Genomic DNA, 16,042 nt, shown 5'->3' with positions numbered 1-16,042 from the left:
TTATGAGTCAGAATCAACTCAATGGCACATAACAATAACAACATACCTACTAAAATGTACTAGTCTTTGATTTGGATATGTTAAATAAAATGAAGCAGAAGTTCTTCACTTATGGAGAAAGGGACCAAAGGGAAAGTTACCTTTTAGACAAGGTAACCATTAAGTCATGGTCTTTTTGAAATGATTTTCTGTGATATATATGGATTTGTAAACCCTACTTAACTTGCCAAAATCTATTTTTAATAAATACTATATAGTGAAAAACTATGACTAGTAAATATACACCCATATAAACACTGGTTGTACAAGTTTCACATGGAAAATTGTTTATTCACTTTAATAGTGTTTTTCTTTAAAAGTCAACCCAGCAAATTCCAGCAAGTTTTTAAAAATTGTTGGAATCAATCCATATTATTTTATTATTTTTATGCTAATGTATTTCTAGAACAGGGACCAGATCTAGATAGAGTAACATAATACATGCCATAATAAATAATATTGCTGAAGACTGAAGTCTCCAATAGGTAAACAATAAATAAAATTTTAGTACACTAACCACTAAATATAGAAAATACATTAATGAAATCACTGAAAAAGCTGTGTCTTATATAAGTCACTCACAGAAAAATGATCAGCTTAAAGGTTTTTTCAGTAACTACTACCAAGTTTTAATAGACCTCTTAATGGTAATCCATAATTAAAGTATCATTTTATTGTGATCAGAGAAGCTAATAAACACCAATTTATACAAGTTAAACTTTGTTAGCTTCCTTAACTCACCGAATGACAACTTGAATAAACTAAAACATATGTGATTAAGTACTTTTATCATTACTAATGTAACAAAAAAGCCGCACTTTAACACAGGGACATACTCACAAACATTTATGTTCTCCTCAATTTTTATTTTTAGTGAAGGCAAGGAGCTTCCCATTTTATTTTGAGGTAAATTTCTCACTTTTGTCAAAACATCTGCCACTGTCTACCAATGAAGCATTATTCTATGATCAATGATGTTTGAATTAGCAAAATAGCATATTATTTGTAAATCTGTGAAATCTCCTCACCAATTATACACTACTCAGCAATTTTCCTTTTATCACACTCTTAAAAATATTTATCGCTAACTGCATCAAATTTAAGTCATAGTTAGAAGGTCAGAACTGAGAAGGCATTTGGCTAAGATCTGGGAATCCTGAATCCGGTTTTTGGGAAGGGTATAAACAGAAACAACCAAGCACCTATACAGTTACTATAAGGCTTTTGATACTCCAAAATTAGTGTCCTGTGAAGGTTCACACAGAAGATGCATAAAGCTTAAGGCCTAGAATCGGTATCAATGGATATCCTTTGCTGTCTATCCTTCTTCTAAACCTACACTCAAATCTCAGCCAGTGGTGAAGAACGGCCAGTCTAACCCCACATGAAGGAAAACTAAGTCAGTGGAAACAACAGGCTCAGAAACCTATCTAGCTCTGAAGACCACTAACAAAACTACAAGTGAGAAGAAAAAGGAAAGGACAAGCAGGACTATAATAGCTGAAGAGTAGGGGGCAGGGCATCCTAAGCCAGGGAATCAAAAGAGTAATTATATTTTACAGTAAGATTATGGATAGAAAAAGAAGGAATTCTTTAGTGTAACTTTTAAAGCAGGTAAACTCAATTTGAAGCAATCAGTAGTTGGAAAAGGGGGCAACTTGATGAAACCAAATTAACCCAGTCAAAACGAGTCTGACTCATAGTGACTCTACAGGACAAACAGAACTGCCCCATAAGGTTTCCAAGGCTGTAATCTTTACGGAAGCAGACTGCCACATCTTTCCCCCACCAAGTGGATGATGGGTTCAAACCTTCAACCTTTCAGTTAGTAGCCAAGCACTTTAACCACTGCATCACCAGGGCTCTGAAACCAAGTTAGAAAAGTCTAAAAGAAGGGTGTATGCATAGGGCTTAAGATATAAGGACACAAGCTTTTGAATTCCAATCCCAGTTCTACCACTTCTTAGCTGAGTGACCATGAATGAAAGCCTCTATCTCTCAATGTCAGTTTCCCTACCTGTAAAAGAGACATTAACAACATCAAAGGGTTTTTGTCTGGTACAGAAGAAATACTCAGTATATGGTAGCTTTTAAGGACCATTTGTAAGAAATACTATTAGTAAAAAAACTTGCCTTCTCCATATTTATAAAATAGCTTACTTATTTTTTTGAATTTATGAACTACTTGACGGGAACGGGGTTGAAAGCGCAAGATGGTATTACACAAAAGGTTGCAAAAAAGATTCAGTCCTAAGTATGATGTCTGGAATTTGCTTCAAAATAATCCAGTAGGACTGAAACAAGAATGGTCATTAGTTGATGTAGTGGCGTTCACTGAATTATTCTTTCTATTTTCACGTATGTTTGAAGTTTTCTATAATGAAAGTTTTTTTTTTTTTTTTTTTCAATTTCTTTTCCTTTAATTGACACGGCTGGAGAAGAAAACGAATTCTAGAATCACTTCCAGCTTTGATAAATCATGAGTCTAAAATATGGAAAGAAAAGTAAAATAGAACAAGACCCTATCTGGAGGGTAGGTATATAGGTAAACACCTACAAATGACCTGGAAGATATGCGAGGAAAGGGGGTATCCAGGCAAAAGCCCACAAGGACTCCTGCATTGGCAACAACAACAAAAAAAAGTGAAAAACAAAAGAACATCAAACAGAATGTATGTATGCCTGGATTTGATTTAACACATTCAACCATTCCTTCCTCTACACACGTGTATACCCACTGCCGTTGAGACGATTCCAACTCAAAGCAACCCTACAAGACAGAGTAGAACTACCTCACAGGGTTTCCAAGAAGCAGCTGTGGATCCAAACTGCTGACCTTTGGGTTAGCAGCAACAGCTCTTAACCACTGCGCCACCAGGGCTCCTATGCACATGTATAAGAAAAAAAAAAAAAAACTTTTATAAACCAGTAATTACTAATGCACTAGTGGAGCTACTGCTTACGTTGAATCGAATGTGAATTCTGCTGCAAAAGGAAACACATTTCTTGGTAATGAATTCATGTTTTCACACACGGGGTTTTTGTTTATCAGGCAAGACACACTTGTACTTTATGGCTGTTATGAACACACGCAGTCCCAGATTACAACTGAGTTCCACTCCTAAGACTGCCTTTTTAGGTCAAATTTGTATGTAAGTTGGAACAGTTATGTATGGTTTATAACAGTCAAATGTTTGCCTTAACATATGGCGTACTTTTCTATGTATAAGAAACATTAAAGAAACACTTGCAAATACACTAAAACATCTTTAACATAATACAATAGTAATAATAATGTTTTCATGCATATGGCAAAGTAGCACCCGTTTGTTATTATGAACCACTGTATATACCTCAAATTTGTAATATAATAGACTTTACAGGGGTTGGTTCGTTAAGCACGTTAATTAATAAGTTGGATGTTTGTAACCCTGGGACTGTCTGCAATGCTGCTAGGAACAAGTTTTCGTGTGGACATTTGTCTTTAGTATTCTTAGGTATATACCTAGGCTTAGAATTACTGGGCCAAATGGTAACTGTATATTTTAACTTTTTGAGAAACTGGGACTATGAAATGGTGCAGTTACTTTGGGAAACAATTCAGCAAACAAGTTAAATGGCCATCAAATTATGAGTAAATAAAGTGTGGTATGTCCACACGATTCAGCCATAAAAAGGAATAAAGTACTGATACATGCTGCAAGATGGATGAACCTTGAATATATTAAATAAAACAAAGCAGACAGGAAAGGTAATATATTGTATGATTACATTTACATGAAAAGTCCAGAATAGGCAAATCCACAGAGACACAAAGTAGATGAGCAGTTGCCAAGGGGCTGGGGGGTGGAGAGGGACTGAGGAGTGACTGATTAATGGGTATGGGGTTTCTCTTTGGGGTGATGAAACTGTCTGCAAATTAGATAGTGGTGATGTTTGCATGACCTTGTCAATATACTAAAAACCACTCAGCTGGCTACTTTAAGAAGGTGAATTTTATGATATGTGAATTATATCTCAAAAAAAGATAAGAAAAAAATTGAGGACATGGCCACTATATACTTGAGATACTTCCTGTGTACAAGAGCTAGTCAACAAAATCAGGTAATGATTTACACTGCAGTTATCCCAAAGGCAACGTGCAGGGGTATAAAAGAGTAAAATGGTTTTTAAAGTGTTTGCAAATAGACTGTAAGTCATCTGGAGGGTAGTGATGCTAAGCTTTTAACCTGAAACTAAAAAAAAAAAAAAAAAGGCTATATTTATTTGCATCTACTCAAGGTCACAGATTCAGATTCTACAGAGTAAAAGCATGTACATAAAGGAAATAAGAATCAACAGACAGCCTCCGGGGCACATCAAAATCAACCTAGCCCCTCTGCTGAGGTTCCAGAGACAGTTTTCAAGCCAGGGAAGAAAATCAACCTCATTATTTTATATGTGGTTTTATTCGCCACTCTTAACAGCAAATACTTTTTGTTTCCAAATACCAAATACAACTTTTAAAGTTGAAAATCTGCCAGTAGAAGGGATTTTCAAAAGAGTGAGCATGCTGCTGATTCTAGCAATTCCCAAAAAATGGATTTTGTGCAGTGGAATAAGGTGTAACCTCCAAATGAGCTTTCTCTGAAGACAGCACTATTGTGGATGACAATTCTGTCCCTGTCAAGGTGGTTTAAAAAAAAGTTTTTGTCACTATTGCAGAATTCCACAACAGAATCCTTAAATAAAGGAAACATTCCTCCCTTGATGGAAGGAGAGAAACTCTAAGGTGCCTAACAAAAAGGCTCCACATTTTATCCTGCATTTGAAAATCCCACATCGTACCTTTGCAACCCCTCATTACCTAGATGGAAACCCTGGTGGCGTAGTGGTTAAGAGCTACATGCTGCTAACCAAAAGGTCGGCAGTACGAATCCACCAGGCACACCTTGGAAACTCTATGGGGCAATTCTACCCTGTCCTACAGGTTTGCTTTGAGTTGGAATCAACTTGACAGCAAGGAGTATGACCTATATATCAGAGCTCTGGTGGCCCAATGATTAAGGGCTTGGCTACTAACAAAAAGGTCGGCAGTTGGAATCCACCAGCTGCTCCTAGGAAACCTTATGGGGCAGTTCTACTCTGTCCTATAGGGTTGCTATCAACTTGACGGTGACGGACGGGTTTGGTTTTATGACCTATATCGCTCCCTGGTGGTGCAGTGGTTAAAAGCTCCGCCGCTAACCAAAAGGTAAGCAGTTCAAATCCACCAGCTGCTCTTTGGAAACCCTATGGGACAGTTCTACTCTGTCCTATAGGGTCGCTAAGAGTTGAAATCAACTCGACGGCCACAGGTTGGGTTTTTTTGTTTTTATGACTTACAAGTCCCCTACACTAATCATGGACTGCAGTTTCAATGGACAATTCATTGTTGTCTTTTTCATGTATCTACTTCCACTTTTGCTCATGCTGTCTCTTATAACTGGAATGCCTTTTCCATATTCATCAAAATGAAGCAAAAAAGCCGCCACCTTCTTCATGAATCCTGCCTTCATCTCTGAAGAGATTTCTTTCACTTCTAAACACTCCTAGCAGTTGCTTGCACACTGAATAGCACATTTTGCTTTGTACTATAGTTGAATGTATTATAATTTCTCTAAGGACTAAAAGTTCCTGAAGGTTAGGGCAGATTCCCCAACATTTTGCTTCCCCACAGTGCCTGTTACAAGGCAGATGCTTAATAAATATTCAAAAAAAGTACTTACCCAACTGCCTTTCACTCCTAAAAACAGCATTACTATAACTAGCTAATACTCAAAAGTGGTAAGTTCCCAAAGACATTGAATAACCAATTCTTACCCTCTAAGAAATCCCAGGCCATGCTGTGCAGCCTCACAAGGCTAAAAAAAGGCATTATTCAAATGCTTTTTCGAATTGCTCCAGCTACAAGCACATTCGAGGGAATTAGGGCAATTTGAAATAACTTTCTGTAAGTCAAAGAGAATCATCCTGCTGTCCTTTTCCAGTCAAGCCAGAGATAAACTGGACTTTTACAATGAAGCCTCCCCCATGCTGGGAAGAGCTTCCTGAGCATACAGCAAGGGTGAGGAAGGGCCAAGCAATAGGTTACATCACACCAGGCAGCAGAGAGAGCCTAGACCTTCCTGGAATCTAGACTGATCATCATAGCCCCAGAGGATCCCTCAATAATCACCTGGTTAACAAATATCCATCTGGATCATAATCACTATCTGAATCTCCTGCTAATCTGTTTCAACTAAACCTAATAATGGAATCACCATCATCACCATCCCTCTCCCCACCCGTGCCCCCCAATTTTTTTTTTTTTTGAAGGGAGAATTGGATTTTGGACAAGTGACAATTCATTTTTAGTCCAAAGACTATTATAAGTTAAATACCAGTTAGAAACCAAATGACCCTAAAATATTATGATAATCAATGAACAGAATCAAATAGGTTAACTGGTTAGAACCAATCTCCTTAAGATAAAAGAGGAATTACATTTACTAGTAACAAACAACATAGTTCCCTTTTGGATTGTATGAGGATCACTGCTAGCTCTTTCAAATAAGTAAAATTCCTAATAGCACAATTAATTTATGTAAAATCTGCTCCTTAAAGAACAAAATCACATACTATAAAAAAAAATATGAAATTCAATTGATTTTAGTTGGGGAGACTATCAACTATATATTACTTCTCAGATTAAAACACCACTTTTGCACTCTGGACTCTAAATTTTTTGTCTCCTGAACTTTACCACCTTGAAAGGGGAAATCTGGAGTTAAAAGTATGCTTTAAGAAAACTGATCCCCAAATTAAAATACTCTTTAAGAAAAAAAAAGACTGAATTTTGATACTCGATTCAGATATTTAGATAATTTTGTCCTATTACAAAAAAAAGAGAAACTTGTCATAAATGCAGCAGTAACCACTAAAGCTAGCAATGACTTATAAAAAGAGGGCTGAGACAGGAGGCAAGGATTCAAGACAAACAGAATAAGATAAGCAGCTCGTTAAAGCCATCTAAACTAAAGCAACATTAATGTAAGAAATCTACAGGCTTATAAATCCTCAATTTCAAAATCTTTTAAAAATCAAATAGCCCAACTAAACAAAACCAGTAACTAAGAAAGTGAAACAAATTCTAGGAAAGAACCAAAAACTCTTCAAAATACTTTCACAATTTTACAATTTAAATCCACAATTCTGAAAACTCATTAATTTCAAGCTTCTCAAAACCTCTTACGTGTTTCTTTTAAGTTCTCTTGCATGACAGTTACAAATCATACAAAATTCAAAAAGTGGTTAAGCTGATGTAACATTTTTACCAAATGTATGACAGGTCTGAAAGAATAAAACAAGCAGAGACAGAGCACAGTAAATGACAACTGATAACCAAAAGACTGCTTTCTGGAGGGCAGAGCTGGGCTTCGATTGGCAGGAGAGAAATTTTTAAATATATTTGCAAGACAAATTATACCAAAAAATCAATTCATGCGTTTATCATTTACACAGGCATATGTTTTAAAATGTACTTTTAACCTTTGGACAACTAAAGATAACTATCATATACCTTAAAGCATTATTGCCTATATTAATTCTGACGTTACAGTTTAAATCCGTAACAAAATTCACTATACCTATTCATACTGAACCACTGCAAAAATGGAAAGGCTTCTGTTCTATAAGTAAAGATTACCTTATTTTTCACTTGTTTTAAAGTTTCAGTTTTGCTTTTAATCTATTATAGAAAACATCCCTTGTGGGACGTTGTAAAGGGCAGACCATCCTGTCAAGCCAGAAGGCTCAAACACAAAGACGTTGAGCTAACCAAGTGCTGTAATTCTTCCAAACTGAGCCTCCACACCCCCTCCACCCTTCCCCCCAACAGATATGTCTATTAAATCAGTGTCTGTTCTCCCCCTCGCACAACAAAGAGAACTTCTCACCGCATGAAATTGCCGCTGAATGGACACCAGAAAGCAGGATTTGCATAATTCCTTCCAACGAAACCCTGTCGGGAAGGAGGGGACCAGGGGGCCCAAGCGAAAGGCTAGAAGCTCCTAGATTCTGTTGGGGAAGACCTGGTTCCCAAGAATATTCCCCACGGGGAGGAGGGGGCTGGAATTCTGGGCCTCCCGGAGGACTGGGCGTGGGGGGCGGAGGACGCCGAGAGAGCATTTCCCCACACATCAGCAGCAGCGAAGCAAAGACGGGGAAATAACAATGCTGGAGGACAGGAGAGTCGGACACAAGGATGGACTGGGGCGGGGGGGGGGCGGCGGGCGGAGCGGAGACACCACACGGGCCACTTACTTTTCGGAGGGGGGTTAAATATATGAGTTAAGCCCTTATGGTCCCGCCGGCCGCCGCACAGAGGGAAACGGGACCTTGGAAGAGAAAAACAGACAAAACACACAGTGTGAGAGGCGCAGCTCGGCCGCCCGGCCCCTCCCGGGCGCCCCCGTCTACACTCCCTCTGGCCCGCGGGGGAGAAAAGCCACCCGAGAGCGGGCCAGGAGGCGGGGGGCAGGCGAGGCTCTCGGAGGCTGCGGCTCCGCCAAATCCCCCGGGAGGAGACAAGAGCGACCCCCGTTCCGGCTCCTCAGTCAGACCGGATCCCACCTTCCCGTCCTCCCCACAGCACACACACCGAACACACACCGACCCGTGCGTCGAGGATTAACTCCCCGGCCGCCGCCGCCGCCGCCGCCCGCTGAGGAAGTGCAGCCGCTGCCCCCCGCGGCCATGACACCCCACTTGGCTCGGTCAGGCGAACCCGGGGCCTGTGACAGCTCCGGCTCCCTCCGCCCCCATCTCCACCTCACGCCTCGCACACGCCGGAGCGCCGGGCGCCCGCCCGCAGACAGCCGCGCGTGCACGCGGGAGAGGGCGCGCGCCGCCGCGCGTGGGGGAGGGGCAGCGCGGGGGGAGGAAGGCGGCGGCGGGAGCGAAGGTGGGGGCTGACCTGCGGCCCAAGACGCCCCCGCCCCTCGCACCACCCCCGACCCCGCGCAGGGCTCCGCGGAACCGGCGGCAGCGCCCGGTAAAGCGGCAGCGCCCAGGCGCCGGTCTCCACAATAAACCTTCGGCGCCGCCGGTACGCCGAGCAGGGAGGAGGAGGAGCATGCGCTCCCGCGCGGGAGCCCGCCCCGGGAGGGCGCGCGGAGTGGAGGGGCCGGCGCGCGCGCTCGGGCCCGGAGAGAGGGGAGGGAGCCCGCCGGGAGGTCGCGCGCCGCTCGCACTCCGGGGGGTGGGGGAGGGGGACGCCCGAGCCGAAGAGGGCGGGCGGGCGGGCGGGCCGGAGGAGCAATTGCCTCTGTCCCGGCTCCCTCCCTCGTCTGGGGCAGCCCATGGCGGGGCGACCCGAGGGCTAGAGGCAGCCGGGGTAGGGTCTCACCTACACAGTGAATGAGCTTGTGGCGCCACGAGTCCAGTTCCTGCCGAAAGCCGCGTCTCTCAACGGAGCATTGCTGCCGCCTACACACCCTCGCCATCTTCTGCCGCCCGCCCGGCCCTGCCTCCGCCGCGGCCCCGCGCACGCCCAGCCGCGTCGCCCGGGGCCGCGCACGCACCCGCGGCCTGGGCGTCGCACCTCCCGCCGGGGGCGGTGCGGGGGCAGAGTTAGCCTCACCTCGCGGTGGCCCCGGCGTGGCCCGGGGGGCGACCTGCGCGTCCGCGCGGCACGTATCACCTCGCGGCCCGCCGCGCTACAGTCCCTGCGGCTCTTGGACGCGTCAGCTGTCCTCTCTGCCCTCCCGGGAAGGCGCCTCTCCACAGCCGGCGCTCGGCACCTCCGGCCACTCGCTGCCGTCGCAGCGTCCCCAAAGGCCACGCTCTCTGTTCCTTTCCCGGGTGTTTTTGTTTTTAAACCAGTCCCATTTATCACTTCCAGCCTGCCTATCGCCCGACACCAACTGTTGCAAGTTCCGTGATAACTGCTTTTCTGAACTTCTCGATCGAAACTGCTCCTCCCAGGCGCCCGTTTAAGAAGCAGAATTAAGAATAAACGCCCGGATGGCGGTGAAGACACCGATCCCTCAGGTTTTCAAAGGTGAAATGGATACATTTTATGAACTCATTGGAAAATTTAGCTAACATTCGTAAACCCAATGAAAATTGAAATAAAGTGTTTTGGATTAAAAATAAAATATCAAAAGCTAGGTTATTACTAGCAAGGCTGATTATAAGCTAAATTCTCAAGCTGGCATGTTTAGCACACCTATGTTATGTGAAAAGGTGTTTCAGAAAATTGTGCTAAAGTGAGAAGGATATTTCAAAAGAAGGCTTAATTAAGAATACTTAAAGCAAAGTCTTGGAAGAAGGCTTAATTTCAGATTTTGGGTAAAGACTCCAAAATGTTTTCGCTGAGAAAGGGGATTTTCAAGTGCCTCCTGGAATCATTAAACACTGCACGGGGCGGGGGGGGGGGGGGGGGCACTATCTGTTACTTTTAAACGTAATACTGGTCTTAATTATTTGTTATTTGGGAGAGACGGTAAAAAGAGGGAAGGAAGATGGAACGAAAGGAGAAAGGAAAAAAGAAAGAGGTTAAAAAGAAAGTACAAAACTAAAAAAGGGAAAAGAGAGTCCCGTTTACCAATGGGCCCAGTACTCAAGGTTTCTGGTCTCTTCCCCAGCCTTGGGGTCTAAGATTAGGACAGTGCATTCCGGCTTTTAGATCTTTAAATTTTATTTGATGGGCTTAATTTTAATTACTGTAGTAGGTAAAGTCGTTAAATACTTGACATCAAGGGATCTCACTTACGTATTTTCAAAGGTAGGGTCTTTGGTTCTCTGAACTAGGCAAGATCCATCTGGTCCTGTGCTGAATGGCATGTCTATCCCTAAGGAGAGACTGGGTGGTCCTCTTGAGTAGCAGTAGTTTGAGACATATGAATAAAAGGCACCTCTGTCCCCCGAATCTTAAATTTTTCCACAATTCCCAAAATTCCACAGTATTTCGTTGTCTTAAGAGTACTGTCAAATGAACAAGTCAGGAAGTGTTGAGTTTCTGTGTACATAATACTATCCTGAGTGATGAGGGAAAAGGACAAATAGGAGATAAAAGATTGCTGTTGACAGCCATTCTTTACGTTTGATGGCAGGACATTCTGTATCACCAACCTGAAGTTTCGTTTCTTCATCACTAGGTGGTGTATATGAGTCTTTTGTAGCTTTTAACCAAATCTGCATGGTATTTGGAGGAAGTATGTTTCATAAAGTTTCAAATAAATGAACAACGTGTAACTCTGAAATGAATTAATATGAATATATTTTCCAGTCAATTATCCACCATAATTTGCTTTAAAACAATCAAACCAAGGGTAATACTTCTTCAGCATAATCTTAGACATGTACATTCAGAGGATCATAGAGGCTTCAGAACTCAGCTACCTGATTCTCTAATCTGAGGTATGGAATAGGAAGCCCAGACAAGTAAAGTAACTTGGCCAAAGTCACATAGCTGCTGGGTACTAAACCAAACCTATTGCCGTTGTGTTGATTCTGACTCATAGCGACCTTATACAGCAGAACAGAAGTGCCCTAGAGGGTTTCCAAGGCTATAAATCTTTCCGGAAGAAGACTGCCACGTCTTTCTCCTATGGAGCAGCTGGTGGGTTCAAATCACCGACCTTACCATGCCAAACTGAGCACTTTACCACTGCACCACCAGGGCTCCTTAGCCGCTGGGTAGTGGGAGGGAAACAAAGGCCAGGAGACAGGTTTCCTTATTCCTAATTCATTGCCATTTCCACTACTCCATTTTGAATCCCAGCTACTGCTACAGTTATTTTAAGATGGGAACCAGCATATGGAGTGAATTTGAGCTGGAACTTGACAGACTGCCTTGTTTTTCTGGGTTTCGAAAGTTTTCTCCCTTTGACAGGGTGCATGCAGTCTTACCCCCTTTCTATTGCTCAGTTTAGTGGGAAACTTTTGAGTTTTCCTTCCCTGACAGGTTCTAGCTTTCCCAAGTTTTACTGTAATGCCATGTGAGAGATGATGTTCCAGTGTACAGCTGAGCAGTTTGACAAACATTTTGAGCTTCCGTCATATGTCAGGCAGCGTCCCAGGCAGTGAGGACACATGGATGTCTAAGGTGTAATTTCTTAATCTTTCTAGATTTTGGCTACCCTGGAATAGGACCTTACCTGTGAGCTCTTTCCCATTCTGGGGAGGGTCAAGCAATATAACACAGTGGTTAAGAGAACAGCATCTGAAGACCGAGAGAATGTAATTGGAATCCAGGCCCCATTAGTTGCTGTGTGGCCTTGACAAATTAGCTTTTCTGATCATCAGTTTCCTCATGTGGAAACGAGAATAGTAATAAGCTACAAGATGGAGTTTGTATGAAGATGAATGAAAAAATTCGCATACAGCGGCTGGCACATCATACACATGAAATGTTGACTCTCACGATTAGGCCTTCCTAGGTTCCCATCTGCTTGCCCAGTTTGTACTGTGACAGGAAACCAAGATGCTGGCACAGTTTGGAGTCAAGCTGTGACAGCATGAGGGAATGACAGTGATGACCTTGATCTCTGAAAACAGCATTCTCTGAGTCATGTTCTATAGTTCTCACAGTGGGCTCCAGATGATACAAAGAAATAAAGTACTAAAAGGAGTATAGGGGAAGGGGTGTACTCTGGGTGTGGAACTGTGAACCACAGGACTGGGTTGGTCAGTATTAGATCAACTACTACCTTGGGTCTGATTAGTTGGAGTGACATGTAATGGGGAGATGACCATAGATAAATGGGGGATGGAACCGATTGAGGGCCTCCTAAGGTGAAAAAGCATCCTGACGGGACTTTTAAAAAAATCATAGTCAATTTTTAATGAATTTCAACAAGTGACAGGTACGTTTTAAAGCATTTGACATGGATTATGTCATTCCTCACAATAACTCAATTATGCCCATTTTATAGCTGAGGCACAGACAGGTTAAGTAATTTGCCCAACATCACAGAAGTAGTAGTAGAATTGGACGCAAACTCAGGCAATCTGACTACAGAGCCAGCACGTTAACCATTGCACCATTCCGCCTCCTATGTTACTAGGAAAAATGGGGCCTTACAGTGAGAGACAAGACCTAGTCAGAAAGAAATGAAGCTATGTCACTTGGAGTTTTGATCTTTTTAGGGAAGTTCAAATGTGGTAGATCTTCTTGCTAAGTAAATGACTTTTCAGAGTTTCTCTCTTCCCAGTCTGTCTACCTATGGCCACCAGCCTAGAAAACTTAATGGTTTAATGTTGTGTGCTTGTGTGTAGGCATGTGTGTACATGTGTGAAATTTATTTTACTTTTATAGTTTTACTGATATATACTTCACATACCATAAAATCCACCCATTCAAAGTGTATATACTTCAGTACTTTTTAGGTTTTTTACAGAGTTATGCAACTGTCACTACAATCAGTTTTAGAATATCCTCATCATCCAAAAAAAGAAACCTCATACCCATTTCTACCTATTTCTCCCCATTCCACCCTCCTTACAACTAATCTATTATCTGTCTCTATTAATTTCCTGTTTCTGGACATTTAACATAAATGGAATCATACAATATGTGGTCTTTTGTGATTGGCTTCTTTCACTTAGCAAAGTGTTTTCAAGGTTCATCCATGTTGTAGCATGGATCAGTACTTACTTCCTTTTTATTGTCAAATAACATACCATTGTATGGCTATACCACATTTTGTTTATCCATTCCAGTTGATTGACTTTTTTTTTTTTTTTTTTTTGGCTTTTATGAACAATGCTATACATGCACAAGTTTTTGTTGGGGTGTGTTTTCATGTGAAATTTATTTTGAAATATTTCAAATTATAGAAAAGTTGCAAGTACTCACATATCCCCTTTCACTCAGATTCCCCAATTGTTAATATTTTACCATGGCAGCTTTCAGTTTTCTTTGTATGTGTACATACGGTTTTTTTATGAACAGTCTGATAGATGCAGGGGGCCATCACCCCTAAATACTCCAGTGTGTATAACTCCTGCATAATCACCACCCAAACCAAAAAATCCCCTGCCATCAAGTTGATTCCAACTCATAGCAACCCTACAATACTGTCCCATAGGGTTTCCAGGGTTGTAAATCTTTACAGAAGCACATTGCCACATCTTTCTCCCATGGAGTAGCTGGTAGGTTCAAACTGCTTACCTTTTGGTTAGCCGCCAAGAGCTTAAACCATTGCACCACCAGGGCTCCTTACAATCATCATGCAACCGTCCATATCAGGAAATCAACAGTGATGCAACACAACCATCCAATCCACAGACCCCATTCAAATTTCACCCACTGGCCCAACGAGTCTCTTTTCATTTTCTGGGCCAGAATCCTATCCATTGAATTTAATGGTCATGTCTTTCCAGTCTCCTTCAATATGGAACAGTTCCTCAATCTTTCCTTGTCTTTCATGACCTTGACAATTTTAAGAAGGAAAGGCCTTTCACTCTGTAGGGTCATTCTCAACTGAATCTCTCCAGTGTTTCCTCAAGACCAGAGTCAGCCATACATTTTGACAGGAACACCACAGAAATGAACCTGGGCTTTCTCAGTGCATCTCATTGCAGGCAAACACTATCTACCCTTCTTACCACTGGTGATGTGAACTTTGCTCATCTGGTCAGGTGGTCTTCTCCATCATAAAAATCACCATTTTTTTTAGGGGTGGGGCCAAGATGGAGGAGTAGTCAGATGCTTCTGGTGGTCCCTCTTACAACAAAGACCAAAAACACAAGTGAATCGATTATATGTGACAGTTTAGGGGCCCTGAACTTCAAAGGCAAAGTTGAGGAATCAAACTGAGCAGCTTGGGGAGGGAGAGATGGTTCAGAAGCAGCAAGGAGTTGCCAGACCTGACCCGGCGGGAACCAGCACCCTGCAGGCTAGATCCACTGCCATGAGCACAATGAGACAAGCAGTGGCATTCAGGACGTGTTTTCCATGTTGGGAGAGACCAGGTGGCATTCAGGACGTGTTTTCCACGTTGGGAGAGACCAAGTGGCAAAGAGATCACTTACACCTCCAGAATCAGCAAAAAGTGGCACTCTCAGGATATGATGGTGTTATTAAAAAAAAAATTTTTTTTTTTTTTTTAATCTGCATGGACCAAAAAAACACCCCTTTGGAAAAAGCTTTTTCCCATTTAACTGACCCCTCCCCACTCTGCACCAGATCCTGAGCTGGCTTCAGTGATATTTGCTTTCCCTGGGCTGGAAGTAAGACCTGTCGTGTGACCTGAGCCATCCTCAGCCTTGGAGAAGGAACAAATTAACAAATGGGAGAAAATTAATCTGCTGGCTCCCTTAAGCTGGGAACTCAGGGCAGAACAGCTCCTTTGCCTAAGCACAGGCATAAGCCATCCACGGACTTTGAATGCCTTTCACCCCTGCATAAAACTGTGTGGGCCCATTTCAACAGCATAGGCCCTCATTAACATGGTATAATAGGCTGTATACCTGAAGTCTAACTTTAGCTGTTTTAGCTATATGGTGGAGAGGCAGGTTCATGATGTTTGACACTGCTCTGCCTATTAAGCAGGGTCCTCAATTACCCACATCAGATGCCTGAGGACTGGTGGCTTCACCCATGCCACCTAGCCACCCTCGACAGAGGTCCAAGGATAATTGGTGCCTCCCAGTCCTTACAGCCAACAGCACTGGGTACCCATAGTCTGGCTGCAAAACCCACCCACCTACACTGGGAAACAGGGACACGCTTTCCTCACGGACACCCAGGGGCAATTGTCAGTCCTCTGCCTTGCTCAGGGTGTGACCCCCCCCCCACTGCAGCCAGATACCTGTGCCTACACCAATCACCCTTGCTCATCTAAGACTGTAGGTGAGAACCGGCACCACACACTTGGGACCAACTACCCGGACACCTGAGCTGAATCCATGCAAGGGAAGTGAACAGACTCCTGGGCTTATATACCTAGTAACAGCTCTAACCACCTGATGACAGGACATTAGAGCTTCAAAGACA

The 16,042-nt window shown here is 42.9% G+C and overlaps 1 protein-coding gene across 6 annotated transcripts in view; it reads right to left on the bottom strand.

Moving 5' to 3' along the window:
- Nucleotides 1–9,569, bottom strand: part of LCOR (ligand dependent nuclear receptor corepressor) — a 147,213-nt gene extending 137,644 nt beyond the window's left edge. Inside the window, exons 1-3 of one of the 6 annotated variants that reach the window (XM_049856111.1) lie at nucleotides 9,446–9,569; nucleotides 8,362–8,435; nucleotides 7,995–8,059 (exon numbers count right to left, since the gene is read on the bottom strand). In XM_049856111.1, coding sequence (XP_049712068.1) covers nucleotides 7,995–8,040 — 46 coding nt within the window. In that variant the 5' untranslated portion in view covers nucleotides 8,041–8,059; nucleotides 8,362–8,435; nucleotides 9,446–9,569. Of the gene's footprint in view, nucleotides 1–7,994; nucleotides 8,327–8,361; nucleotides 8,436–9,445 lie in introns of those variants that run through there. The other 5 variants (XM_049856112.1, XM_049856113.1, XM_049856114.1 and 2 more) reach the window with 5 other exon arrangements.
- Between the last annotated feature and the right edge of the window lie 6,473 nt (nucleotides 9,570–16,042).

Source organism: Elephas maximus, chromosome 16 (genome assembly GCF_024166365.1).
Source record: "Elephas maximus indicus isolate mEleMax1 chromosome 16, mEleMax1 primary haplotype, whole genome shotgun sequence".
Taxonomy (NCBI): domain Eukaryota; kingdom Metazoa; phylum Chordata; class Mammalia; order Proboscidea; family Elephantidae; genus Elephas; species Elephas maximus.
The sequence above is the reverse complement of the archived record's forward strand: the minus strand, read 5'-3'. Positions and strand labels throughout refer to the sequence as shown.